This window comes from Oncorhynchus mykiss, chromosome 8 (genome assembly GCF_057628025.1).
Source record: "Oncorhynchus mykiss isolate SJ-2025 chromosome 8, ASM5762802v1, whole genome shotgun sequence".
NCBI classification, from domain to species: domain Eukaryota; kingdom Metazoa; phylum Chordata; class Actinopteri; order Salmoniformes; family Salmonidae; genus Oncorhynchus; species Oncorhynchus mykiss.
Genome location: NC_143029.1, coordinates 53,002,501 through 53,029,536, shown reverse-complemented (window position 1 = coordinate 53,029,536; position 27,036 = coordinate 53,002,501). Strand labels below are relative to the sequence as shown.

Sequence of the window (27,036 nt, the reverse complement as noted above, 5' to 3'; positions counted from 1 at the left end):
TTTGTATAGAGGTCTGGTTGGGATCATTTTTCATTTTTCAAACACCTGAAACAGCTTTTTGCCGCAATCCAGACTCATAATCATTGTGCCTAATTTTATGTAAAAAATCTGTCTATTTTCAGCATAGGTTATCTAAGCATACCTCTTGACCTGTTAAATTGTCATTTTAAATAACAATGCACATTGATTCTTTAAGAACTTTTATGCCTTAGGCATTTAGTACAACTGCCACAATGGTATATAGTATCATAACCCAAGAATTAAAGCCATTTTTGTATTTTCTAAAGTCTAGTAACCTTGCTGGCAGGCATGCCAGCTGAGATAGTTAGATAAACTACTCTAAGATCAGACTCATTAGCTGAGATTGCACCAATTAGATGCCAGTAGCAATCACACCTACCATATTTGGCGGTCCATTGAAGCTGGCCGGTTCTGCTCACACATCCTGCTGGTGCTTGTTGCTACTGCTAGTATGCGTTTGCTTCTTTAGCTCCCACTACCAACCCAGACTCCACCTGTTAGGTTCTGTTTTCCTGCTGGGGGATTGGTATGGCTTACTGTACTCACTGCTTGTAGGTCATTTTATATATTGACGCTTTGCTTGGGCAATGAGCTACCCCGAAGGAGCAGAGCCTATATTGCCAAGACTTGCATGATTAATTCTTTAATAAATGGTTCAACATATTTCTACGTGGTGTCTCCTGTCTTAACTTGGCTTGGTAGTTGGTTATGAGGTTGCGATATTGGGAACCTATAAAGCCGGCGAGATAAAGCCAAGTTCATAAAATTGCTAGGTGGCTAGTATTACAGAGAAACAACAAAACATTTTCATTTTATTTTTTCATCATCAAGGAATCAATAGGCTACATAGCTCGATCAAAATACTGTACCTCCTGCGAGTCCTGCTCATCACCAGCAGATACAATTGAATCAAGTGCTGTGTGTGTCACTCGATTACTTACTCTCTGATATTGTCTGCACACACTACAGTATCTAGTGTTCTGCTTAGCAAACACTATATATACAAAAGTATGTGGACACCCCTTCAAATGAGTGGATTCGGCTATTTCAGGCACACCCGTTGCTGACATAAAATCGAGCACTCAGCCATGCAATCTCCATAGACAAACATTAACAGTAGAATGGCATTACTGAAGAGCTTAGTGACTTTCAACATTGCAGCCTCATAGGATGCCACCTTTCCAACAAGTCAGTTGATTCATATTTCTGCCCTGCTAAAGCTGCCCAGGTCAACTGTAAGTGCTGTTATTGTGAAGTGGAAATGTCTAGGAGCAACAATGGCTCAGCCACGAAGTGGTAGGCCACACAAGCTCACAGAACGGGACCGCTGAGTGCTGAGTGCGTAGCGTGTAAAAATAATCTGTCTTCGCTTGCAACACTCCCCACCGAGATCCAAACTGCCTCTGGAAACAATGTCAGCACTAGAAATGTTCGTTGGGAGCTTAATGAAATGGATTTCCATGGCCAAGCAGCCACACACAAGCCTAAGATCACTATGCGCAATGCCGAGCGTCGGCTGGAGTAGTGTAAAGCTCTCCGCCATTTGACTCTGGAGCAGTGGAAACGCATTCTCTGGAGTAAGGAATCACGCTTCACCATCTGGCAGTCTGACAGACAAATCTGGGTTTGGCGGATGCCAGGAGAACGCTACCTGCCCCAATGCATAGTGTTAACTGTAAAGTTTGGTGGACGATAAATAATGTTCTGGGTCTGTTTTTCATGGTTCGGGCTAAGCCCCTTCCAGCGAAGGGAAATCTTAAAGCTACAGCATACAATGACAATCGAGACAATTCTGAGCTTTCAACTTTGTAGCAACAGTTTGGGGAAGGCCCTTTCCTCTTTCAGTATAAAAATGCCTCTGTGCATAAAGTGAAGTCCATACAGAAATGGTTTGTCGAGATCAGTGTGGAAGAACTTGACTGGCCTGCACAGAGCCCTGACCTCAACCCCATCAAACACCTTTGGTATGAATTGGAACGTCGACTGTGACCAAGGCCTAATCGCAAATCAGTACCCGACCTCACTAATGCTCTTGTGGCTGAATGGAAGCAAGTCCCCACAACAATGTTCCAGCATCTAGTGGAAAGCCTTCCCAGAAGAGAGGCTGTTATAGCAGCAAAGGGGGGACCAACTCCATATTAATGCCCATGATTTTGGAATGAGATGTACGACAAGCAGGTGTCCACATACTCTTGGTAATGTCGTGTATCTTTGCTCCTCAGTGCACTTTGGAAGGAACCACTTACTAGGGGGAATAGGGGGGTTAGGGTAGAAAAGTCCCAAGGAATCTGGATAGCACTGTCCTTAAACACTTGGGATGCTGCAAATGTTTAGGAAACAATATGATACAGCACACGCTGGCTCGTGGGTGGGTTGGTCTGGGAGGAGGGGTGTGTGTGTGTGGCAACGCGCTGCCTTTGGTGCGCAGCACGTTGGCCGTTCCTGCTGGGACTTGTAGCATAGCGTGTCGCGGGCGGCTTGGAAGGCCCGCGGGGCCTTGTGTTTGACAAATGTGGCTTAGTCTAAGAGAGTTCCCCTGTTTCTGTGTTCAGTTTAATCAGTCAGGCTCCAGTGTCAGGGGGATGGTGGAGGTGCAGTCGGGCAAGAGGAAGCTGTGGGCTCTGGGGGAGCTGGCTGTCACTGAGGGCGGCTACCGTCAAGCCCTGGAGCTTAACCAAACCTACCCACAGGTAGGCAATCATTCACTGTACTAGCGGTCTCCTAGTTATGAGTTCACTCACTAAACACATTGGCCAAGTCCAAAAACAAACCTATTCGGTGCTATATAGGTGTAAGCTTTTTTTGTTGGAAGACTAGGTTCCTTCAGATATCTAGTTCCTTCAGATCCGCAAACAATGTAATTACACAGTGAAATATTTCAAATTATAAAGTTATGTATTCTGAATAAGCGTTCCTACCGTGCCACCATCACAGCTGTCGTACTAATACTTTGCAATGTACGTATTACCAGGGTCGAGGTCAGTTTTTATTTCAATTCAGTCAATTCAGGAGGTTAAACTGAAATTCAAATTTACCTCCGTGTAATTGGAACCTTAGACGAAATTGGATTCGGGATTTCAGTTTAATTCCTCAATTGATACGTTTTTGACCATGCGATTGGTTGTGTTGTTAGCTGAAGCCCCTGCCCAGGAACATTGCAGTGAGGATGTCGTACGAGGCAAGGAACTGGAGCCACCAGCTGCAGCATTGGGCCGTGTGGGGCAGTCAGGAGTTCAACATGGCCGGCCTCTACTCTGCCCCTCCAGGACTGCAGCAGGGAGACCGCACACTCAAAGGTACTACACACTATGGGCCAGTTTCCCAGACATGTATAACCAGCTCATAATGCCTTATAACCATGTTATAACAATACTTGACTAAATACCAGCCATTTTGAGTCTGTTGGAATATACATATAAATAATAACATCATGCCTCATTATAAGACATCATCTAGGCTCCTATATACTTATAAGAACTTAGAAAACATTATACCTGCGCTCTTTACCTTACGTGACGTGTTTCCTTGTCCTCAGTTCAGATTGCGTCTGTGCGTCACGGGTGCAGTCTGGATGTGGCGTTAGAGCGTTCCCTCCACGGTAGACTGGGCAGTGTTGTGCTGGGCTGGAACAGACAAGGAAGACAGGAGGAGGTGAGACTGGTTGCACTACCGAGCTATGAGCTGAGAGTCAACCATGTATTGGGATCGTTGGAATGAATCGATGTGTAAATGAATGAATAAATACTGGACGAATGAGTGAGTGAGCGAATGAGTGAAAGAGTATACTGTTTGATCCCCAGTAGGGTTTTTTTCAAGCTGCAGGAGAACCCTCCGACTGGGACTCTTGAAATAACAGGGCATTTTTGGAAAGCTTTGGGAATTCTGCAACCTTAATCCCCAGAGAGGATGCCCGAAGGAGACAATCACATCCTAAGTGCCTGTGTAGGATGATTGTAGTACTTTTGTTTTGTCTTTCTGGAATGTGCTACTGTGGACCTGATGGTGTCTGTGTTTGTTCAGGTTCGAGCTCTCTCCTTGTGGAGGGGTCAGGGGGAGAGTAGTGAGACAACATTGGAGCTGAGACAGCCATTCACCCTAACACTCTCCCAACTCTACCTCCACACGATCTCACGTGCCTCGACCACGGAGCAAAGAAGCAACCATCAGGTACCGGCAAGATACACACGTGCACACACCACACACACGTATCAATTTAATTGATTTATGACGCGCGCGTGTGTGTGTCTCTCTCTTTCTTTCTCTCTCTCTCTCTCTATCTCTCTCTCTCTCTCTCTCTCTCTCTCTCTGCGAGCTCAGACCCATGTCTCCTGGGACAGTGGCTCTCCTGTGAATGTTTCCCTCACCCTCAGCCAGCAGTGGCTGGACAGCTCCAGCAGGGGGCAGGCCTGTGCCCGCTTCTCTCCCGCGCAGGTACAACCATAGACATACAATATCATGTCCTATTTAAGTCCGTGGGTACAAATTCCCACTCTAGTACCCGTCTATTGTTGACGGTTCCCGCGGGTTAATAAAGGTGAAACAGGGATGCATTTCCCAAAACGCTAAGATTGGTAGGCAGTGGACGAACAACAATCGACTTTAAGAGGATCTTAATGCTACACCCAAAACGTGTCTTCTTTTTCGAACCTTTCCTCTGGAGCTCACCTGGAGTGTGTGCGCGTGTGTGACCTACAGGAAGTGGTCCCTTCCCTGGTGTCTGTTGAGGGATGTGTCTCAATGGCCAAGGAAGGGAACTCCTACTCCCAGAATGCTGAGCTGAAGTGGGGCGACAAGAGCCTCAGGCAAAGCATGAACTACCAGGTACTGAATTCAGGTCATTATTGTAAAAGATCACGTGTTCTCCGTCACTTCCCCGGTTAAAATAAAGGCACGCCATTTATTTTTATCAGGTGATCAGTGCCCGAGAAATCGCTGATCTGGATCACATGGTTATCTGGGACGCAAATCATCGATGCCTCATGTTCCATTGAAAGGGTTAATGGTGTAGTCTATAGAGTGTGTGTTGTGTGTTTCTGGCAGTGGAGTGCCACAGGACTACACACCATCCAGCTGGAGGCTGGAGCAGAGAACGTGTCTCCTGCCCCCTGTCCCTCACACACCCTGCTGGCCCAGTTCCACACCAACCTCAGAGACAGGATGGAGCACCACATACAGGTGGGCCTCTGTCCCCCGCAACTGGTGAGTATGTCATCGTGTTAGGTCATCGTCGACCTAACTTCATTATTATACTGTTATACAGAGACAGAGTAAGCACTTAGTACAACCAGTCAGCTTTGTGTGTGTGTGTGTGTGTGTATCTGTGTGTGTCTATCTATATGTCAGTCTCTTGGCTGGTCTGGGTACCACAGAGTGAACATAGGGACAGAGCTGCTGTACACCAAGACCCGTCTCTCTCTGGCGGGACAGCCACACTGCAGCCTCACCCTGGCTCTCACCAACTCCTCTACCGCACACAGCACCAACATATCACTGGTAACTGAGGTGAGCACTGCCATCATTGCAATAAATGTACATTATGGGCATTGTATGTCTATTATACGGTAATATGCATGACTGTACTATAGCAAGGGCATGGGGCAAGGTCATGTGTTCATACCATTGGAGGTTATAGCCATCTGTGTCTGCACCGTGTAAAGTGTTTACCTTTTTGCCTGTGTGTGTGTGTGTGTGTGTGTGTGTCTGTCCATCTATCCGCCTGTCTGTGCTGTAGTCTAAGGTGGGTAACTGGAGTGTGAAGGTAGGGGGCAGTGCCCTCTCCTCCCTGCTGGGTCCTGGGCTTCAGATCCAGGTCAGACTCGACCGCAGTGAGCAGGTGTGGCTGAGGGGGGCGCTAGAGGGACGCTGTCTACATGCCACAGCTGGATATGGAAACGGTATATATAGTAGGCTTGAAGATTGAGGACAAAATAAGTTGTGGCTGGTAATATAGGGCTTGCCCGTTGCATAGCTTTCATCTCAATAGATCATGTCATGATCTAAGATTTTACTTTACTTTGGTGTTCATAATTGTGTCTTTGGTGTGTGTGTGTGTGTGTGTGTGTGTGTGTGTGTGTGTGTGTGTGTGTGTGTGTGTGTGTGTGTGTGTGTGTGTGTGTGTGTGTGTGTGTGTGTGTGTGTGTGTGTGTGTGTGTGTGTGTGTGTGTGTGTGTGTAGGTATAGGACCAGATCAGGACCTCACAGTGGCACTGTGTCTGGAGGGCCGACGGAAGTTAGGCCTAACCCTTGAAGTACTGAGACGAGAGGACGGGACTCTGCTTGAGTCACTCACATCCATCTCCGTGGGCACAGCCAATCAGAGCCTGTGGTTACGGGCCAGGGGATGTGCAGAGAGCCTATTGGCAGTGGAGGTAAGATATTTACACCCAATAGAAAGCGACCGTTGATCTGTCTCATGAAAACACGAGACATCCCGTCAGACTTCCTGAAACCAGTTTCTTGATTATCCCACTATTTCAATGCCATCTCCAGGCTCAGGTCCACCATTTGGGCTCTCAGATGAGAAGGAAGATCTTGGAGAGAGTGCAGACGTTACAGCACCTCCTGACAGAATTCGGGCAGCAGGTTTGCTTTGGAAATTAATTTACCTCCGTGGTATATGACTTACTTGAATACTTAAATACACAGTCCCTTACTTGAATGCCCTAATGGTCTTATTAAGTAGCTCAGGAAAAGAGCATCTGTCAAAATCAAATGTTAATACTCCATAGATTAATCCACAAATGTTTCTTAACAGCTTTCTGACAATTATGCCCTGTAATCCTCCTGCTACTAGTCTAAGGACATTGAATTGCTTCAGGAGCTGAGCGGCGCAGCCTTACGTTTTACCCAGAGAACAGAGGCCCTGCTGGGGCAGAGAGAGGGAGGAGTGTGGGGCTCTTGGAGGGCCAGCCGACTACGCCACGCTCTGACTCACAGTCTGCCACGCCTCCTCCTCCTATTACAGCACGCCTCTCAGCTTGGACAGCATGAGCTCAGGAGTGAGTGACCTTTGACCTATTGTTAGGAGTCTAACCCTGTCATAAACGTATCTTTACCTAACCACTAGGGTTTATGTTATCAGTCTGGTAATGTCACTCTTGTTTATGAAGTTTATGGAGGTTCAGTGTCTCTGAGTGAGTGAGTGAGTGAGTGAGTGAGTGAGTGAGTGAGTGAGTGAGTGAGTGAGTGAGTGAGTGAATGAGTGTTTGTGTCTGTGTGTGTGCATAAGCGTGTACAGTACATACCTACACCTTCTAACTTTGCCACCTCCATTATCTCCATTCCCAGGACCACTGTCCACTATAGCCGGGGCGTACCATGATGTGACAGGCCAGAAGGTAGACTCTGTATGGAGGGAGGCTGTGTCCATGTGGACTGACAGACTGGTGGAGCTCCTACCCCCCCTACTGGAGAACCCTCATCTTAGACCAGTAGCCCAGTTCACCCTCACTACCGTCAGCACTATCCTGGATGTGGTGAGTTTATGGTTGAGAGAGACACCATACTAGATAAGGGGGAATAATCGATTGGTATGGCAGCCATTTTGGAGAAAATGGTGTGGTTGTAGGAGTAATGAAGGAGTGTATCTCTGGCAATTTACGCTTGCATATTTGTACCAGGTGAGCCATCAGACTGGCCACTGGGCAGAGTTGAGGTTGGCAGTAGCCTTGGCGGGGGTCAGAAGACGATTGGCCTCTGTGTACAAACTCTCCGCAAGGTATGAATTCTACCCGAGCTTCTATTTCTATTTGTTTAACCGTATTATTTTTGTATTCAATTAAAGAATACCCTTAAACATTTCCTGGACTGGGTTTATCATATACTTGTGCTACACGGAACATGACTGTTGCATGTTTCTGTTGAGACAGGCAGAAGACACAGAAAGTATCTCTTTCATTCTATTCTACTCCCCTAGTGACTGCTCTGTGTCCGTAACTATACCCCTGCCCCTGGCGCGGGCCCCTTGGTCCAGGATGGAGAAGTTCGGGGTGGTAGAGGTCCTTCTGGAGGAGTGGCTCCTCAGGCCCTTGCAGGCCCTCACCTCCCTCAGGCCCACCGCCGAGCTCTACCGCCTGAAACGGAAGATCACGGACAGCCCCTTCTGCCGTGAGCTAGGCCGCCATTTTGAATAGGGATTGGAGCCGTGGGCTCTTTCTCAATGTATATTCCCATGCATTCTCTCGCCTCATCTTCTTGCCAACCTTGGACCTTCTCCTCCAATAGCGTTGAGAAGGAGATGAGGAGACAGGACGCGAGGGATTGAAGAAAGATTAGTTGAGAATTTGTGTATTTATTGGGCCGCTGTTTTAATACCTCTAAAATGCATCATTGGTCTCATCCATCCTTTGTGATATTGGCTGATCCCTCTCTCCGTCCCTCCCTCCTTCCACCAGATGAAGCTCTGTTGGTGGCCAACCAGTTTGTGGTGTCGTTCGACGGCCACCTATATGAGCTGCCAGGCCCGTGTCCAGTCATCCTAGCCCACGATATCACTCAGGATGACTCCTTCACTGTGCTGCTAGGTTCAGACTCCAGCTCACAGCACACTCTGTTGGTGCGGATGAATAACAGCACTGTTGCCATCCACCACAATGGAGAGGTACAGGACTTTAAAATAAACTGTTTTTACACTGTTCTCTATACAGTATTTCAAATAATTACATTTTTGAAAGGATGATTTGATAAAACATGTATTATTTTTCTATTATTGCAGGTGAAATTAAATTGTCATGTCACACAGACATCCTACAGTGATAATGGATTGGTCATCAGGAAAGAGGGGAATGTTGTCGAGGTGTCCAATCAGAATGGAGCGCGGGTGTCATGTGACCCATCGCTCGACCTGTGCAGCCTGACTCTGGATGGCTGGCTACATGGTATGACCGTGATTCAAATTCAAAAGAAGACATTTGCGCACCATTAACCTTTTGTTACGTACGCCTCTAGGAAGAGGGAACGCAACACCCCGCTACAACTCAACTCCCTGTGGAGTGAAAGAGGTATGGGACTGTAGGTGCGAGTAAGGATGACAGAAGGCAGAGAATTGACCGTTTACTAGGAATTTATTCCGTCACGCGGTAATGTTGGGGAAAAGGGGCTGAACAGAACCAAAGCAAGGAAAGTAAATGTCAAAGCCCCCTCTCGTATCTAACCTGCCTACCCACTACTTACCTAACCTACCCTCTCCTACCTTACCTGCCTACCCACTACTTACCTAACCTACCCTCTCCTACCTTACCTGCCTACCCACTACTTACCTAACCTACCCTCTCCTACCTTATCTGCCTACCCACTACTTACCTAACCTACCCTCTCCTACCTTACCTGCCTACCCACTACTTACCTAACCTACCCTCTCCTACCTTACCTGCCTACCCACTACTTACCTAACCTACCCTCTCCTACCTTACCTGCCTACCCACTACTTACCTAACCTACCCTCTCCTACCTTACCTGCCTACCCACTACTTACCTAACCTACCCTCTCCTACCTTACCTGCCTACCCACTACTTACCTAACCTACCCTCTCCTACCTTCCCTGCCTACCCACTACTTACCTAGCACCACCTGATGCACTAACCAAAATACAGGGGTTGGTCCGCCCAGGTCTTACCTAGTGTGCCTAGACAGTGTATATACTACGGGTATATGTATGCCCGCGGGCCTCTTGCCTAAGCACTCCCTAGGTGTCTTCCCCTTCCTCCCTGGGAACAAATGAAACAGAATATTACAAACTTTTTCTCAACAAAAACTGAGAAAAACTAACTCAGGACATTAAAGAAGCTCTGAGCAACAAACTAACGCAGAACTTCAACAATCAGCTCTCTCAGCAACAATTAACACAGGGCCAGCTCTCCAATCGTCAATGGGGGCCGACCAATCAGCTGCTTGGGGAGAATTTCAGGAAGCCATTTCCTGAAACACACACTCACAAATACACAAACTACAACACAGAAACTGGGGAACGTAACACCTTTTGATAACAATAATGACTGTTTTGGTTTACTGAGAATCCCATGTCATATTTATTCCGGTGTATGGTAGTAGTATTTAGTTCAAGCAGAAGTAATTAGTTGTAAAACGTTGTTCATTGTCTTTGATTGTCTATGCAGGTGTGTCCACTGGTGTCCTAGGGACCAATGACAATGAAGCAGGAAATGACTTCCCTCTTCCTGATGGCTCACAGGCTGACAACATGGCTGACTTTATGCACAGCTGGCAGGTAGGACAAGACACATTTGACACATTATGGCTTTACAGTTATAGCAGCCTACATAAATAATAAAATGTATGAATGTGCTTTTCATTCTCATTCCCATGTGTTTGTGCTGACAGATCAGTCCTGAGTGTGGCAGTGTACCACAGATAGCAGAGCCCTGTTCTAAGACGACTGCCGATACTCTGAGCTGTGACTTTCTCTTCTCTGCCCGTGACTCTCCTCTGGGCTCCTGCTTCAGAGTGGTGAGGACAGCTTTACACAAACACTTTAATCAGACAGGGTCCGGGTGAAGGTGGGCACTGCTGCCCTGTAGAGGTGGACCTGGTCGTAAAGGCTGTTCAAGTCCTGGGTGGAGTGGTGGGCCAGGTATTTGGTTTTGAGGCACAGTCACGGGAAATACTTGTTTACCCGCTGTTTGGTAGCAGGGTGGAAGTATTTTCGTGGTAGCAAGGTGGAGATAACCACTTGTGCGTTGGGGAAAGTAGAATAAGCTTTTTTAATCACTCCCTTCAGTGCTGTGGCCACCCTTTCTTGCTGTGCTCTCAGGTTGTTTGTGCCTGTGTGTATTATTATGTGGCTGGGTGACCCTAGTTGGTCCTCAGACAGAAGGTCTAGGGTGCGCTGGGTGAACCTAGTTGGTCCTCAGACAGAAGGTCTAGGGCACGCTGGGTGAACCTAGTTGGTCCTCAGACAGAAGGTCTAGAGCGCGCTGGGTGAACCTAGTTGGTCCTCAGACAGAAGGTCTAGGGCGCGCTGGGTGAACCTAGTTGGTCCTCAGACAGAAGGTCTAGGGTGCGCTGGGTGAACCTAGTTGGTCCTCAGACAGAAGGTCTAGGGCGCGCTGGGTGAACCTAGTTGGTCCTCAGACAGAAGGTCTAGGGTGCGCTGGGTGAACCTAGTTGGTCCTCAGACAGAAGGTCTAGGGCGCACTGGGTGTTTGGACACCAGAGTTTAGACACTGTTTATTTTCTTGTATATATTTCCTGTTTGAGTCTATAAGGAGTACAATCTGTGGCTTGTGAATGTCCTCCGTGGGTGGGGGGGTGTTATCAGGAGCGCTATCAGGGTGGCTGACGGGGGTGGGGGGGTGCTCAGATGGGGTGGGATCCCCTGGGCTTGGGGTTCTTCATTTGTCTGTCCTGCTGCGATGTCGACGCTATGGTCAGGGTCTGGGGGTGGACTGTTCTGCTGTGGTGTCGAGACTTTCGTCGGGAGCTGAGGTGGGCTGTTCTGCAGGCTTCTCTGCGGTGGTGGCCACCTCTCTAATGGGTTGTTCTCTGTCACACGCCATCCCACCTCACCCTCTCCTCCAGCACTCTGATCCTTTCATCTAGTGTTCTGTTCTTCTCCTGCTCTTTCTCCTGTTGATGTTTTCTCACCACAGTCCAGAGTGCAGATATGTCTCTCTCCGGGTCTGGTTGAGGGGGTGTTGTTGAGCTGGAGGAATTTTTGTGCTGACTGAAGTGTGTTCACCTCCTGTTCCAGCTCCACCCGCCTTACCCCCAGCTGAGTGAATTTATCCTTCATTTCAATGAGGGGGTAGTACTCTGTGCTGGAAGGTTGACATTCTGCTTGAGGTTGCTCGTCTGTGGGGTTGTTTAATGAAGAGGTCTGGTCTGACACGCTCGGGGTATCTTTCTCAAGAGATCCTGTTGAGCTATCTCTTTGATAATGTGAAAGTCCAGTGTTTGGGGTTTCCCTGTACCATTACTGTTCCAGATTTGTACACGTTCACATTTTTTGACTCCGAGTCCTCGTTGTCTAGTATCCTGAGTTTCCACCCATCGGAAACACCCTCTTAACAGATGGATAGTGTGTTAATATAGTACTGTGCCATGACAGGGGATGGTCTGTGTGGAAGATGAATTTGCTTATGTTCCAATTTTTATAACAGTCAGCAAAAAGTGTCTCTTGATTTTCCATAAAGAGCTTCATTTTGTACTCTTTTCGTGCCTTATCAAAAAATGTTTTTACAATTTGAGGGTAAAAAATGCGGGAGCTCATCTGCTCTTTCTCTCTCTCTCTCTCTCTCTCTCTCTCTCGCTCTCTCTCTCTCTCAGGTGGACCCAGGCCAGTTCTTATCGGTGTGTGAGAGAAGCCATTGTGGCTCTGTCTCGGGCCACTCCGGAGCATCCTGTAAGCTAGCTGCTGCTTTTGTATACCTCTGCCAGAGAAACTACGTCCCCTTAGAGCTCCCTGTCCAATGCAGTAAGTATGACGTACAGCTAACTCCATAGAGTTGCAGTGACGAGGGATTGGAGTAACCTGGCAACCACGGTCTTATGACAATACATAACATACATAATAACCTTATATTGCGAAATGCTATTCTTAGCTTGTGTTTCTTTTCTCTTTTTTTCAGTTCGAGTATGAGGCACTTCCATAATGTTACGATTGAGTTTAGGAATCATTGCACGCGCGATAGAGCACCAGAATATGTGTGAGGCTCCACACCTCCGCTTAGGCAACAAAATAATAACAACGGCAGTGGGGCAGACGCCACTGCGGCATCCATCTTTAACAGTACTGCAGTTATGCTTGTTTCTTTTTGTAGGGTGTCCAGAGTGGGTGAAAATGCACTTGTGATGAAATTTCACTCCTTTATGTCATAAAAATGCATTTTACCAAGACAAATATGATTATTCATGTTCTGAATCGTTCAGTGGATTCTTTCTCTAACATATCATTATATCCCAAAAGTCAGATTTTGTAACCTAATACATCTGACATAGCGATGCACGTTTCTCTTAACATCTTTTGAGGATGTAACATTTTGTGGGCGTCGTCTTCAAAGTTGTCTACGCGACGTCACAAAAAAATAAATGAGCATGACACGAGCTAAAGTAAATATAAAAGGCTTTGAAAATAAAAAAAGCTTGGCACACGCTCAGTGCTTGATTGACATTTCACCGAGATACACTTATTTTTGTGAGATTTTTTTTTTTTTTTTTAAGAACAAAAATAGATATCCATCTCAGTTATTTAACAGACTCTCTTAACCAGAGTGACTTACAGGAGCAGTTAAAGTTTAGTGCCTTGCTCAAGCGCACATTTTTCACAGAGTCGACTCTGAGTTTCTAACCAGCGCTCTCTGGGTTACTGTCCCAGCGCTCTCTGGGTTACTGTCCCAGCGCTCTCTGGGTTACTGTCCCAGCGCTCTCTGGGTTACTGTCCCAGCGCTCTCTGGTTTACTGTCAAAGCACTCTTAACTGCTAGGCTACCTGCCACCTCTATAGTGGTTTATGTCCTGCGGATTTCAGAAGAGAGATGACAAGTTTAACGTGAAAGTGAGCCTTTCAGGTAGCCAGTAGCCTTAATTCTTTCACAGAATCCAGCCTAGCTAACGCAAAGCAATTTTCCAGATTTTTGACCACTTTTTTTCCCTCTGGCCACCATTGATTTAGTCACACTAATTCTGGCCATCCTACAAGAGTAAAAACTCCAATAACTTTGAATGGATTATGATAGAGACACAATAACATAATTTTACCCATTGGTCGAAATATGTTTTTGATTGGACGCCCCACTTGAACATCCTTTAAGCAATTGTGTTTTGGATAAAAATATTTTTACCATGTTATTTTGCCTTGTAAAACTGCTGATGTTTTTGTGTACCTTCGATAATTAATATGTACAGTCATTTTTGTTTAGATAGTAACATTTATGAAACCTTCGTCAATGTGTGAATAAAGTGGACAATCCTAAGGAGTATTAAACATTGTTCCTTAAAGGGCCAATCATCAGTTGAAACAATAACAAAGTGTTCTACCCGTCTATGTAACGGCTGTTGGAAGGAGAGGACCAAGGTGCAGCGTGGTATGTGTCCATATTTATTTAATGAACACAGCAGTAACAAAGAGAACGACCGAAACAGTTCTGGCTGGTGCAGACACACAACAGAAAACAACTACCCACAAATCATAGTGGGAACACAGGCTACCTAAGTATGGTTCTCAATCAGAGACAACGATTGACAGCTGCCTCTGATTGGGAACCATACCGGGCCAAAAGCAGAAATACAAAACATAGAACAAAAACATAGAATGCCCACCCCAACTCACACCCTGACCAAACTAAAATAGAGACATAAAAAAGGAATTAAGGACGTGACAATCTATTTTTCTGTAAAAAGCTGAGGGATGGGATGGAGAAATATAACTACTCTCAAATTCATAGACAGAGCTATATGGATGAAAGGACAATGTTTACAAAACATTGGAGTAAAACAAGCTTATATTTATGGGTTCTGATGGTGTTATATTCTTCAACAATCAATGTGTTTATCATTAATTTATAACAACAAAAAATAGCACCAGAGATTGCCCCTTTTAACCTTAATCTGTTGGATATTACATGTTTTATGGTAAATGTAAATGTATCTCTAAACCAGAATGTTGTATCGTCATCTGTGAATTTTTAAAAGTTGGTTGCAAACAGGTCAATTGCACTTAAATGTGACAGATTTTCATAATCTAAATTTGCACTTCAATCAATGTTTGCACCAAATAGTACATGTCCAAAGATAGAAACCATAAAAGTATTAAGTTACTACAAAAAGTGTGTTACTAATACTACTACAGGATTGTGTTATTACTTCAGAAAATGTGTTACTACCATGGCTCAAATGGAAGGGGCTTGTGGAGGGTATGCAATTCCCCTTAAATAAAAGGGCAAAAAGCATACCCCTTGTTAGTTTAAGATTTTGAAGAGGAAAAATTGGCTCCTGATAATATAAAGCATGTTAATGATGCTTAACGCTACAATGCGTTAGGCTAGAGAAAGACGATAAAGATTCTTATGCACACGGGGATATCTTTGGTTCATCTCTATGACGTTCTGAGGCTGAGATACGACCTTCTAAAGACAATGGGTAAAAAAACAAACACAGGAAGCAATCAATTGAGCTATTTAGGCCGCAATGCACACAATGAGTTAGATAAAATATTACAATGTAAATTTCTGTCTCGGTTAACAGCTCAGCCTATAGGTCTACACTTAGCCTACTTGTAAAGCTTTGTGCATGACCTAGGTTCTAGAGCCATGTTGAAAAAGTAAACAACAGACGGTTCATGCACAGTTTGGAACGGCTGAAAATGTCCTTTGGGAAGATTCTGGAAGAATGGTAAAGAGAAATGAAAAAAAGACAATCTAATTTCGAGCTCTGCTTCACGTTTGGGTCATACGCCATGGACACGCTGTTGTACGGTTGTCCTAAATCTCAATCATGTGATTACCTCAGTGGTTGAGAAATCAAACAATATAGTCAACACGTAAATTTCGCACAGATAAAAACAAACACTTTTGTTTTATTTCAGAAGCTGGGAATGGCTGTAATATGTCCCAGGATTTCCCCCACAGGTTAGAAATTATCTGGGATTGGGACTGCTGAGAAGTAGGTGTGCTTTAAAAACTAAATTGGAACCAGTTCCTACATCTGTTACAATTAACCTATTTACAGGGAAAGTACTGTTCTCCGCACTCTGTGAGAGTGTATTTTAGTCTCTTTAGAGTCACATTAATGCAGCGCAAGGAAATCAGCTTCCTCTACTGTTTTGATGAGTGGTCTTCCTAAAGCACTCACACCCTCAGATCTTGCAACATGTTTTACAGTGTGTTTGGGTTTCACCAGAGCCTCAAAGGTGTCTTTACAGTCAAACATCACATTTTCCATAATTTATTTCCTGTAAAGTGGTAGTGCCTTCTCCAACCAAAATGATTTGCACATTTTCATGGGCATGTCCGGAGTGCTTTTAATCATATTAACCAAGTTACTGTTGTATGCTTCAAAAACAAAAGCTTAATGGGCCCACAATAAGACCCAGTTCCTCACATTCTGGGCCAGATGAAGGCAGATAAGGATATTGAATGACACATTCTCTATGTACCCAGGCATTTTGTGGTACTTACTATTAACCCACAACGACATCATAGTTCTTGCCACTCCAAGAAGAACTGAGTGTATGTAATCGGACACGCAAAACAGACAGCTCCTTAACGCTCCAGCTCCTTAACGGAGCGCTTTGTCTGAATTTCAGTTCTGGGTTCAAAACCTGACTGGTAGGAATACACACGAGAGTACCATTGACCTGTCTCTACAGCTGTGCCCTTTGGGAACACAGAAACAGCACCCATATCCCCTAGTATATTGTATTAAGATAATTAACATAGGTCGGGCAATGGAATCACAAACTACTACCAAGGGACAAATGTGTAGAATAGCATTCATAAAACAGAGGGCAGAATATTTTTTTGTGGGGAAGTTCAACAATTAGTCCACCTTCATACAGCAGAATTACAGTATGTCGCCATTTGAACCTGACCCATTAAAAGCACTATCCAAATCCATTGGATGTAGTGTCTTGGTATGAAGGGATCGGGAGACAGGCGCAGGAATGCGTAATAGGGTTTTTTATTGACCCAAATTACAGCGTGCCATGTAAAGGCATGTGGGCGAAGACCAAACAAACACAGGGTTGAAACCCAAACAAAAGAGGGAGGAGTACCTCGAATAAATACAGTGGGGCGAGACACGTAACATACACACACACAACGATACCACACGGGACGAGACCCGTAATCATCTGCGCAATACAAGCGGCACGAAAGCCAAAATAGCACAGCACTGGTACTCACACAACCAACGGACATTGGAACAATAATCGACCACCCAATGGAAACCAAAGGGCACATTTAAACAATTATACAATCAGTGGGAATGGGGAACAGGTGTGCGTAATGACACAGTTCCGGAGGGATCCGTGACACATCTAGGAAAACCAAAGTTCCAACGGTTGGGCCTAAGATGGCGCCAACAGAGATGGTCGACTCTTAGAAAACTATGCAGTATTTTGTTTTTTTCTGTATTATTTCTTACATTGTTACCCCAGGAAATCTTAAGTCTTATTACATACAGCCGGGAAGAACTATTGGATATAAGAGCAACGTCAATTTACCAACATTACGACCAGGAATACGACTTTCTCGAAGCAGATCCTCTGTTCGGACCACCACCCAGGACAATGGATCTAACTCCAGTAGTTGACCCAAAACAACGGCGCCGCAGAAGGGGCAGACGAAGCGGCCACCTGGTCAGGCTCCATAGACGTGCACATCGCCCACCACTCCTGAGTATACTACTAGCCAATGTCCAGTCTCTTGACAACAAAGTAGTCGAAATTCGAGCAAGGGTTGCCTTCCAGTGAGACATCAGAGATTGTAACATTCTCTGTTTCACCAGAAACATGGCTCTCTTGGGGTATGTTGTCGGAATCAGTTCAGCCACCGGGCTTCTCCATGCATCGTGCCGACAGCGATAAACACCTCTCTTGGAAGAGGAAGGGCGGGGGTGTATGCTTCATGATTAACGACTCATGGTGTAATCATAACAACATACAGGAACTCAAGTCCTTCTGCTCACCCGACCTAGAATTGCTTACAATCAAATGCCGGTAATTTTACCTACCAAAATAATTATTGTCAGTTATAGTCACAGCTGTGTACATTCCCCTTCAAACAGACACCAAGACGGCCATCAAGGAACTTAACTGGACTATATGCGAACTGGGAACCATATATCCTGAGTCTGCATGTATTGTAGCTGGGGATTTGAACAAAGCAAATTTGAGAACAAGGCTACCTAAATTCTATCAGCATATTGATTGCGCTACACGCATGGGCTATAAACCTCTACCACTGCTACTCTAACTTCTGCGATGCATACAAAGCCCTCCCTTCGGCAAGTTCCTCGGCATACACATCACAGACAAACTGAAATGGTCCCCCCACACAGACAGCGTGGTGAAGAAGGCGCAATAGATCCTCTTTAGCCTCAGGAGGCTGAAGAAATGTTGCTTGTCACCCAAAACTCTTACAAACTTTTACAGATGCACAATCGAGAGCATCCTGTCGGGCTGTATCCCAGCCTGGTACGGCAAAAGCACCGCCCTCAACCGCAAGGCTCTCCAGAGGGTGGTGCGGTCTGCACAACACATCACCGGGTGCAAACTACCTGCCCTCCATGTCAAGGAAGACCAAAAAGATCATCAAGGACATCAACCACCAGAGCCACTGCCTGTTCACACCGTTACCATCCAGAAGGTGAGGTCAGTACAGCATCAAAGCTGGGACTGAGAGACTGAAAAAACTTTTCTATCTCAAGGCCATCAGACTACTAAACAGCAATCACTAACTCAGAGAGGCTGCTGCCTACATTGAGACCCAATCACCGGCCACTTTTTAAAATTGATCACTAGTCACTTTATGCAATGCCGCTCTAAATAATGCCACTTTAAGGTTTACATATCTTACATTACTCATATCACATGTATATACTCTATTTTATACCATCTATTGCACCTTGCCTATGCCGCTCGGCCATCGCTCATCCATATACTTACATGTACATATTCTCATTCACCCCTTTAGGTTTGTGTGTATTAGGTAGTTGTTGGAGTTAGATTACTTGTTAGATATTATTGCACTGTCGGAACAAGCATTTCACTACACTCGCATTATCATCTGCTAACCATGTGTATGTGACAAATAAAATTGGATTTGATTTAAGAGGTCATAAAATATGTTTTGTAGTGATTCCTACGTTGATTGTGTAAAGAATACTTGCTGTTCTGTGGTGTGTAAATGAGGCGATATTGCACTTCACAGATATTTGTTTTGAAAAGACTTATTCCAGCTACCAATAAGCACGCACCCATTAAGAAAAGGACTGTAAAAACCGTTAAATCCCTGTGAATTGACGAGCAATTGACAAATGGTATGGGTCGAGAGGGATGAGGCAAATGATAATAATTAGGTCCATAATAAGCACTGCTCTCCGTTTGTAACAGCACCGTCAACAAGGCAGGTCCTACGGGCCCTAGTTTTGTCGCAGCTGGACCACTGGTTCAGTCATGTGGTCAGGTGCCACAAAGAGGGGCCTCCGAAAATTACAATTAGCTCAGAACAGGGCAGCACAGCTGGCCCTTAAATGTACACGGGGACGTAACATTAATGTGCATGTAAATCTCTCATGGCTCAAAGTGGAGGAGAGATCAACTTCATCACTCATTGCTTTTGTAAGAGGTGTTGACATGCTGAATGCAACGAGGTGTCTGTTTAAACTACTAGCACACAGCTCGGACAGCCAATGCATACCCCAACAAGACATGCCTCCAGACGTCCCTTCACAATCCCAGAGTCCAGAACAGAATATGGGAGGCACACAGTACTACATGGAGCCATGGCTACATAGAACTCTATTCCACATCAGGTAACTGACGCAAGCAGTAGATTCAGATTTTTAGAAAACTGATAAAAAGGCAAAAAAAGACACGCGCACACACACACACACACACACACACACACACACACACACACACACACACACACACACACACACACACACACACACACAGGAACAGACACATGCATACGCACACATGCTAGCACACGCACTCTACACACATGTACATTGTAATATTGTTGTGTGGTGGTACTATACATTTTGTATTGTAGATATGTAGTGGTGTAATATTGTTGTGTGTTGGTATTATACATTTTGTATTGTAGATATGTAGTGGTGTAATATTGTTGTGTGGTGGTACTATACATTTTGTATTGTAGATATGTAGTGGTGTAATATTGTTGTGTGGTGGTACTATACATTTTGTACTGTAGATATGTAGTGGTGTAATATTGTTGTGTGGTGGTACTATACATTTTGTACTGTAGATATGTAGTGGTGTAATATTGTTGTGTGGTGGTACTATACATTTTGTATTGTAGATATGTAGTGGTGTAATATTGTTGTGTGGTGGTACTATACATTTTGTATTGTAGATATGTAGTGGTGTAATATTGTTGTGTGGTGGTACTATACATTTTGTATTGTAGATATGTAGTGGTGTAATATTGTTGTGTGGTGGTACTATACATTTTGTATTGTAGATATGTAGTGGTGTATTAGCGTTACATGATGTAATGTTTTACATTTTGTTTTATGTGTGATGTAAGTGGCTTAATGAGTTTGGACCCCAGGAAGAGTAGCTGCTGCCTTGGCAGGAACTAATGGGGATCCCTAACAAATACAAAGGGTGAAGGTTGACGGGAGATTGTGAGTGGGTGGTTACAAATTCTCTCTGTGGGGGTGGGGGACCCTTAGAAAGAGCTAGCTGGATAGAGAGTCATTTTTTACTGATTTATTACATTATGCCCACATGAAAATGAGTTATTATTCTATCAATATAAAAACAAAACATATAAAAGGGTGTAAAGTACTTAGGTAAAAATACTTTAAAGCACTACTTAAGTAGTGGGTATTTTTGGGGTATCTGTACTTTACTATTTATGTTTTTGACAACTTTTACTTTTACTTCACTACATTCCTAAAGAACATGTACTTTTTACTCCATACATTTCCCCTGACACCCAAAAGTACTCGTTGAGTGCTTATTAGCAGGACAAGAAAATGTTCCAATTCACGCACTTATCAAGAGAACACTTGGTCATCCCTACTGCCTCTGATCTGGCAGACTCACTAAACACAAATGCATCGTTTGTAAATGATGTCTGAGCGTTGGCGTGTAACCCTGGCTATCCGTACATTTTAAAAACAAGAAAATGGTGCCATCTGCTTTGCCTAATATAAGGAATTTGAAATGTTTTATACTTTTACTTTTGATACTTAAGTATATTTACAACCAAATACTTTTAGACTTTTACTAAAGTAGTATTTTACTGGGTGACTTTCACTTTTACTTGGGTAACTTTCTATTAAGTTGTCTGTACTTTTACTCAAGTATGACAATTGGGTACTTTTTCCACCACTGCATATCTGTCATTTCAAAAAACACTAAGCTCAAGACCCTCGACATGAACACCTCCCTCTGAAACTGCATCCGGGTCAAACGCTTCAAGTTCCTTGGGGTTGCACATCACAGATGACCTGACATGGTCCAATCACACCACCGTGGTGAATAAGGCGCAACCGCACCTCTTCAACCTCCAGGCGACTGAAGAAATTAGGCATGGGCCCTCGGGTCCACCGCAAACGAAAGCATCTTGACCGGCTGCATTACCACCTGGTACGGCACCTGCGTTGTCTTTAACCGAAAGGCTCTACAGAAGATGGTGCAGACGGCCCAATACATTACTAGGGGTGAGCTCCTAGCCCCTCCAAGACATCTACACGGTATCTGAGGAAGGTGTGAAAGATCGTCAAGGACTCCAGTCACCCGAGCTAGCCGAGACTGTTCACTTTGTTACCATCTGACAAGCGGTATCGGATTATCAGGTCTCGGACCAACAGGCTCCAAGACAGCTACTACCACCAGGCCATCAGACTGCCGAGCTAACCCTAGCTGTCTCCCTGGAGAGACCTACACCTTCGAGACCTTCTACACCTAGATATTATTGGCACCGACTACCCACACATCCAACCCTTACACACAAACGTACTAACGTACTGCATTGTTGAGGGAGTTAGGAAAAAAGGATTTCACTGCACCTTTTATACCTGCCGTAAGCTGTGTACGTGACAAGTACAATTTGATTGGATTTGAGAATTTTAATTTTTTATATATTTGACATGCAATTGTACACCTAAAGTCCCACCAAAATGTCTGGATTCCATAGATTGTTCTGTCTCTCATTATACAATTGTTCATGTGCTATAATACAGTCAATATTTGAAGCCTTTTGTTTATAAAAAGTATAAGTTGAGTACTTATGCAGCTGTTACATTTATCAGAACTGTATTTTTTTGAACCTGTTATCAATTTTGACAACCGTTGCTAATATTACTACTACTACAAAAAAGGTGTGTAAACCGCTCCAACAGACAGTGTGTTCGTCCTTTAGAAGATGGGGATGTAGTTGTCGATCTTAGACTTTTGTCTCTGTGTGACACACTCTGCGATCCAGACGATGTTGCGAGCCTCCTGCTCCTTCAGCTTGAGGTAGGAGTAGAACACGCCCAAATGGAACTGCTCCAGAAAGGCCAGCGTGTTCAGCTTCACCTGAGAGAGAGAATCATGTCGAATGTACACTACCTTTCAACAGTTTGGGGTCACTTAAGAGATGTCCTTGTTTTCCGTGAAATGAGTTGCAAAATGAATAGGAAGTATAGTCAAGACGTTGACAAGGTAATAAATAATGATTTTTAATTTAAATAATAATTGTGTCCTTGAATCTTTGCTTTTGTCAAAGATTCCTCCATTTGCAGCAATTACAGGCTTGCAGACTTTGGCATTCTAGTTGTCAATTTGTTGAGGAAATCTGAATAGATTTCACCCCATGCTTCCTGAAGCACCTCCCACAAGTTGGATTGGCTTGATGGGCACTTCTACTACCCTGTGAGGTCAATAGGGTTGAGATCCAGTGACTCTGCTGGCCACTCCATTATAGACAGAATACCAGCTGACTGCTTCTTCCCTAAATAGTTATTGCATAGTTTGGAGCTGTGCTTTGGGTCATTGTCCTGTTGTAGGAGGAAATTGTCTCCAATTAAGAGCCGTCAACAGGGTATGGCATGGCGTTGCAAAATGGAGTGATAGCCTTCCTTCTTCAAGATCTCTTTTACCCTGTACAAATCTCCCACTTTACCACCACCAAAGCACCCCCAGACTATCACATTGCCTCCACCATGCTTGACAGATGGCGTCAAGCAGTACTCTAGCATCTTTTCATTTTTTCTGCATCTCACGAATGTTCTTCTTTGTGATCTGAACACCTCAAACTTAGATTAATCTGTCCATAACACTTTTTTCCAATCTTCCTCTGTCCAGTGTCTGTGTTATTTTGCCCATCTTAATCTTTTCTTTTTACGGACCAGTCTGAGATATGGCTTTTTCTTTGCAACTCTGTCTAGAAGGCCAGCATCCCGGAGTCGCCTCTTCACTGTTGACGTTGAGACTGGTGTTTTGCGGGTGCCATTTAATGAAGCTGCCAGTTGAGGACTTGTGAGGTGTCTGTTTCTCAAACTAGACACTCTAATGTACTTGTCCTCTTGCTATAATGAGGCCTCTGTACGTCTATGTAGATATTCCATAAAAAATCATCCGTTTCCAGCTACAATAGTCATTTACAACATTAACAATGTCTATGCTGTCTTTTTGATCAATTTGATGTTATTTTAATGGACAAAATGGGCTTTTCTTTAAAAAACAAGGCCATTTCTAAGTGACCCCAAACTGTTGAACGGTAGTGTAGAATATGCATGTAGACCACATCCTCAGTCTGAATGTAATTGCATGAGATGAATCTTACCTCCCGCTCAAAGAATCTGTCCTCAAGGGTTCTGGAGGACCCTGCCTCAGGTTCATCAAATATGAGTTTATAGTCCTGGAGGATATCAAAAATCATATCAACTAATAAGACGTAATAACTATAATAAGACATGATGTATCTAATACAACAGTATCAGACTGTAGTCAGCTTAAACCATGCTGCAGTGGTCTGATTCACTGCATAAACAGGGAGTAGTCATACAAAACGCAGCAGCACAGAGAGTATAGAAATAAAACAAATATTCAGAAGTCCAGGAAAGCAGAAACGGTGTAATTCTCGAGTTAAGTTAAACCCTGCATTATAAATCTTACTTTAATTATACAGTAGTAGTCCAACTGATGGGTTCATTAGGCACCGAACAGAAGAACCCTGAAACACGGAGGGACTGCCTAGAGTTGTCCTATATGTAATGCCTAGTTTTGGGTTTCCATTGTCATTTTATTGACATTTTATTCCATTGCTTTGAAACTCACAGGGTAGTAGTCGGCCACAGCTTTGACCTGCTCGTAGTCCTCTGCCCTGGCCAAGAGACGGAGCCCCTCTGGGTACAGTCTCCCACAGGAGGGGTACAGGGCGCTCCTCCCCACCCCACTCAGGTCTGTCCCGAACGAGTTCACTGTGATGATGAACGCACGCCGGTCGGCCTCAAACTGCAACATACACACAGGAAGTAAACCACAAATCCCCACAGAGGGGTAACACATAGAAGCTCACTGGCAAACACACACACACACACACACATATAAAACACAGACAGAGAGAGAGAGAAAATATAAAGGGTCACATGTAAAGGTTAAACAAATAGACCGCAGACAAATAGAGAGGGTAAACACATGCAGTATAAGTTTACAGTACATATACACTCTCAAAACACACACAGACACACACCATAAAACGACTCATTCAAACTGTAACTGGTGATGTCTCAGGTAAGAGGAACGAATGGTTTAGAATACCTCCAGGATAGGACACATGATGTTCTTTGTGGCTCCTCCACTCTCCTGACAGAATTTGTAGAATGCCTCCAAATAAGCCTGTTTAAAATGAAAAGCCACTTTCAGATCTAAACCCTAGAAACAAACGTTTCTGTTTCTTTCATTCACTTTTCTAAAGGATGACGTGAACGATAAACATGATCTCCGTCAGGAAAATAAGCTTAAAGAGCAATCCCCATTTTAGCAGTGCTGGACTATAAATCAAATCAACGTTTAGGATCTACACAGTACAATTGCAAGAGTTAATTTAACCCCCATGGAGTCAAATGTAACACTATTTTGGGGTTTTTATGATCCCACCCCCATTTTGTGTTTACTCTGGTAATGAGTTAAAGGTACTACACCTAGAGTTTCTCCCCTATGTGGAAGCTAGGTGAATTGCAACAGCAAACACTTCCCCGTAACATAGCAAAGACTAGCCTTTTACTTTTGGCTCACCAGCATCACTTTGTTATTAAAAAAACACAGTATTTCACATCGATTTAGATGGTACAATGATTCCTTACACTATTCAGTGCTTGTTTTATCACATAAACTGAAATTGAGCGAACAGTGAGTTGAGTGTATGCTTAAAAAAATGTCTTTGCTTCAACTTTGATTTTACATGCAGCATATACACATACACACACACACACACACACACACACACACACACACACACACACACACAGAGATGTATCTACTAGGTTACTGTAGGTTTTTGAATTGAAAATGTTATGATGTGACAACAGGACCTTATTAAATAGCTTGTTTGGCAGCATGTTTTTAGAGGGAACAGGCTCATTCCTAGCCCTGTATAAAGGTTAAGATTCTGTGAAACATTTCTGTCTATTAGTGTGAGTATTTTGTCTTTTGCCACATTTGTTTATTTTAGATCCACCCCAACAAAGTTTGTCTATTCTATTCTTTTACGTTTGTTTAAAATATATATATTTTTATGTATTGATAGTTATGGCTTTCTCAGATCTCACAGACACTGTGATGTTATGACCTTAGAAGTCAAATACAGAATTGTGACCCTGATGCCATGACCCACTGATTAACAAATAAATTGGAATACTGAGCTCTCTCATTACAGTTAGCAAGGACAGCCTGGCTAAGACAGCCAGCAACCATCTACCCTGGTAGAGGAAAAGCAGACTCTGGACCAATCATCTCCACAGGGCAACAAGACTCAGACTCCAGACCAGCCAGCTACTCAGACTCTGGACCAATCATCTCCACAGGGCAACAAGACTCAGACTCCAGACCAGCCAGCTACTCAGACTCTGGACCAATCATCTCCACAGGGCAACAAGACTCAGACTCCAGACCAGCCAGCTACTCAGACTCTGGACCAATCATCTCCACAGGGCAACAAGACTCAGACTCCAGACCAGCAAGCTACTCAGACTCTGGCCCAAGAACATCTACAGGTTCCTGTTGTTTTGATCCCCTTGGAGGAAGTTGTTCTGCTGGCAGATGAGATCCCGGCCTTGTTCGAGGACACAGCTCCAGTTGTGGGTGTCATCCAGACCTCTCTCAAACAACAAGCTCCCCTGGTAAGACCAACCATCTTGACAGGACAACCAAACTCTGGAACATGGAATCCCAGTCAGTGGAAGACATTTGGACCTCCTTGCTCCCTGCTCCACTGGTAGACAACCCTCTGACCTCCTTGGACAATAGTACCATGAAAGATGACCAATGGACCTCCCAGCAACAAGGGTATCGAACCTCCTGCAAGCATGATGGTCACATTTCAACCTGTCTGAAACCAACAGATGATATGAGGTCCCTCCTAGAAGCAGCTGCTCAACAGGTCAATGGCCTTGTGATCTCCCTGGACCAAAATGGCTAACGGAATCCGCAATGACTATTTTACCTAAGATGAAAGTTGGCCCTTCCTAGCGCAAAATACTACGATATCCAGACCCCAATGGGCAAAAGTTCTCTACCCAGGGACCATTTTTCAATGTCCTCCTTTACAACTGCTCCATCCCTCAACAGTACATTGACCACCTCAATTAGAACCTCCACAATGGTATGTACGCATTCAAATATCATACAATATACATGTACATACGGTAAATACATTGTGTTCATTCTACACTCTTCGAGCATTGTATCACAGTTGTATTGTATCAGTCAACAGTACCATTTAAGTCTCGAATAAATGTACTCTGTACCAGAACCCCCTGTATATAGCCTCGCTACTGTTATTTTATTGTTGCTCCTTAATTATTTGTTATTTCTATTTGTTTTTCTTAAAACTGCATTGTTGGTTAAGTAAGCATTTCACTGTAAGGTATTGTTGTATTCGGCACATGTAACAAATAACATTTGATTTGATTTACATGACATTTTGGAGACCAGATTCAATCCATGCCTGTGTATGGTGGTGCTCAAAATGTGAGGAAATGCAGAGATGTTTTTACATTCAATTGATTTGATGCCACATCACCTTGTACAGTTTGTTTCTCATGATCTCAGCCCCCATCTCGTCCAGGTTGGCCTCAGACACAGCATCCTGGAAGAAC

The 27,036-nt window shown here is 44.2% G+C and overlaps 2 protein-coding genes across 2 annotated transcripts in view; one reads left to right on the top strand and one right to left on the bottom strand.

The window, feature by feature from the left end:
• The window catches only part of apoltp (apolipoprotein lipid transfer particle homolog), a 59,539-nt gene extending 45,593 nt beyond the window's left edge, over positions 1 to 13,946 (top strand). Inside the window, exons 54-74 of the mRNA XM_021614227.3 lie at positions 2,574 to 2,711; positions 3,155 to 3,317; positions 3,557 to 3,672; positions 4,042 to 4,188; positions 4,339 to 4,452; positions 4,717 to 4,842; positions 5,062 to 5,220; positions 5,365 to 5,523; positions 5,753 to 5,915; positions 6,196 to 6,389; positions 6,511 to 6,603; positions 6,815 to 7,019; positions 7,309 to 7,496; positions 7,641 to 7,738; positions 7,937 to 8,127; positions 8,415 to 8,620; positions 8,735 to 8,897; positions 10,135 to 10,244; positions 10,358 to 10,483; positions 12,302 to 12,449; positions 12,604 to 13,946. Of these exons, the coding sequence (XP_021469902.3) occupies positions 2,574 to 2,711; positions 3,155 to 3,317; positions 3,557 to 3,672; positions 4,042 to 4,188; positions 4,339 to 4,452; positions 4,717 to 4,842; positions 5,062 to 5,220; positions 5,365 to 5,523; positions 5,753 to 5,915; positions 6,196 to 6,389; positions 6,511 to 6,603; positions 6,815 to 7,019; positions 7,309 to 7,496; positions 7,641 to 7,738; positions 7,937 to 8,127; positions 8,415 to 8,620; positions 8,735 to 8,897; positions 10,135 to 10,244; positions 10,358 to 10,483; positions 12,302 to 12,449; positions 12,604 to 12,614 (3,018 nt within the window). The 3' untranslated portion in view covers positions 12,615 to 13,946. The remainder of the gene's footprint in view (positions 1 to 2,573; positions 2,712 to 3,154; positions 3,318 to 3,556; positions 3,673 to 4,041; positions 4,189 to 4,338; positions 4,453 to 4,716; positions 4,843 to 5,061; positions 5,221 to 5,364; positions 5,524 to 5,752; positions 5,916 to 6,195; positions 6,390 to 6,510; positions 6,604 to 6,814; positions 7,020 to 7,308; positions 7,497 to 7,640; positions 7,739 to 7,936; positions 8,128 to 8,414; positions 8,621 to 8,734; positions 8,898 to 10,134; positions 10,245 to 10,357; positions 10,484 to 12,301; positions 12,450 to 12,603) is intronic.
• A 7,840-nt stretch (positions 13,947 to 21,786) lies between these two features.
• LOC110530063 (V-type proton ATPase subunit d 1) overlaps positions 21,787 to 27,036 on the bottom strand; it is a 7,726-nt gene continuing 2,476 nt past the window's right edge. Inside the window, exons 4-8 of the mRNA XM_021612850.3 lie at positions 26,961 to 27,036; positions 24,479 to 24,556; positions 23,996 to 24,172; positions 23,502 to 23,576; positions 21,787 to 22,252 (exon numbers count right to left, since the gene is read on the bottom strand). The exon at positions 26,961 to 27,036 is cut by the window's right edge and continues 4 nt beyond it. Coding sequence (XP_021468525.2) covers positions 22,091 to 22,252; positions 23,502 to 23,576; positions 23,996 to 24,172; positions 24,479 to 24,556; positions 26,961 to 27,036 — 568 coding nt within the window. The 3' untranslated portion in view covers positions 21,787 to 22,090. The remainder of the gene's footprint in view (positions 22,253 to 23,501; positions 23,577 to 23,995; positions 24,173 to 24,478; positions 24,557 to 26,960) is intronic.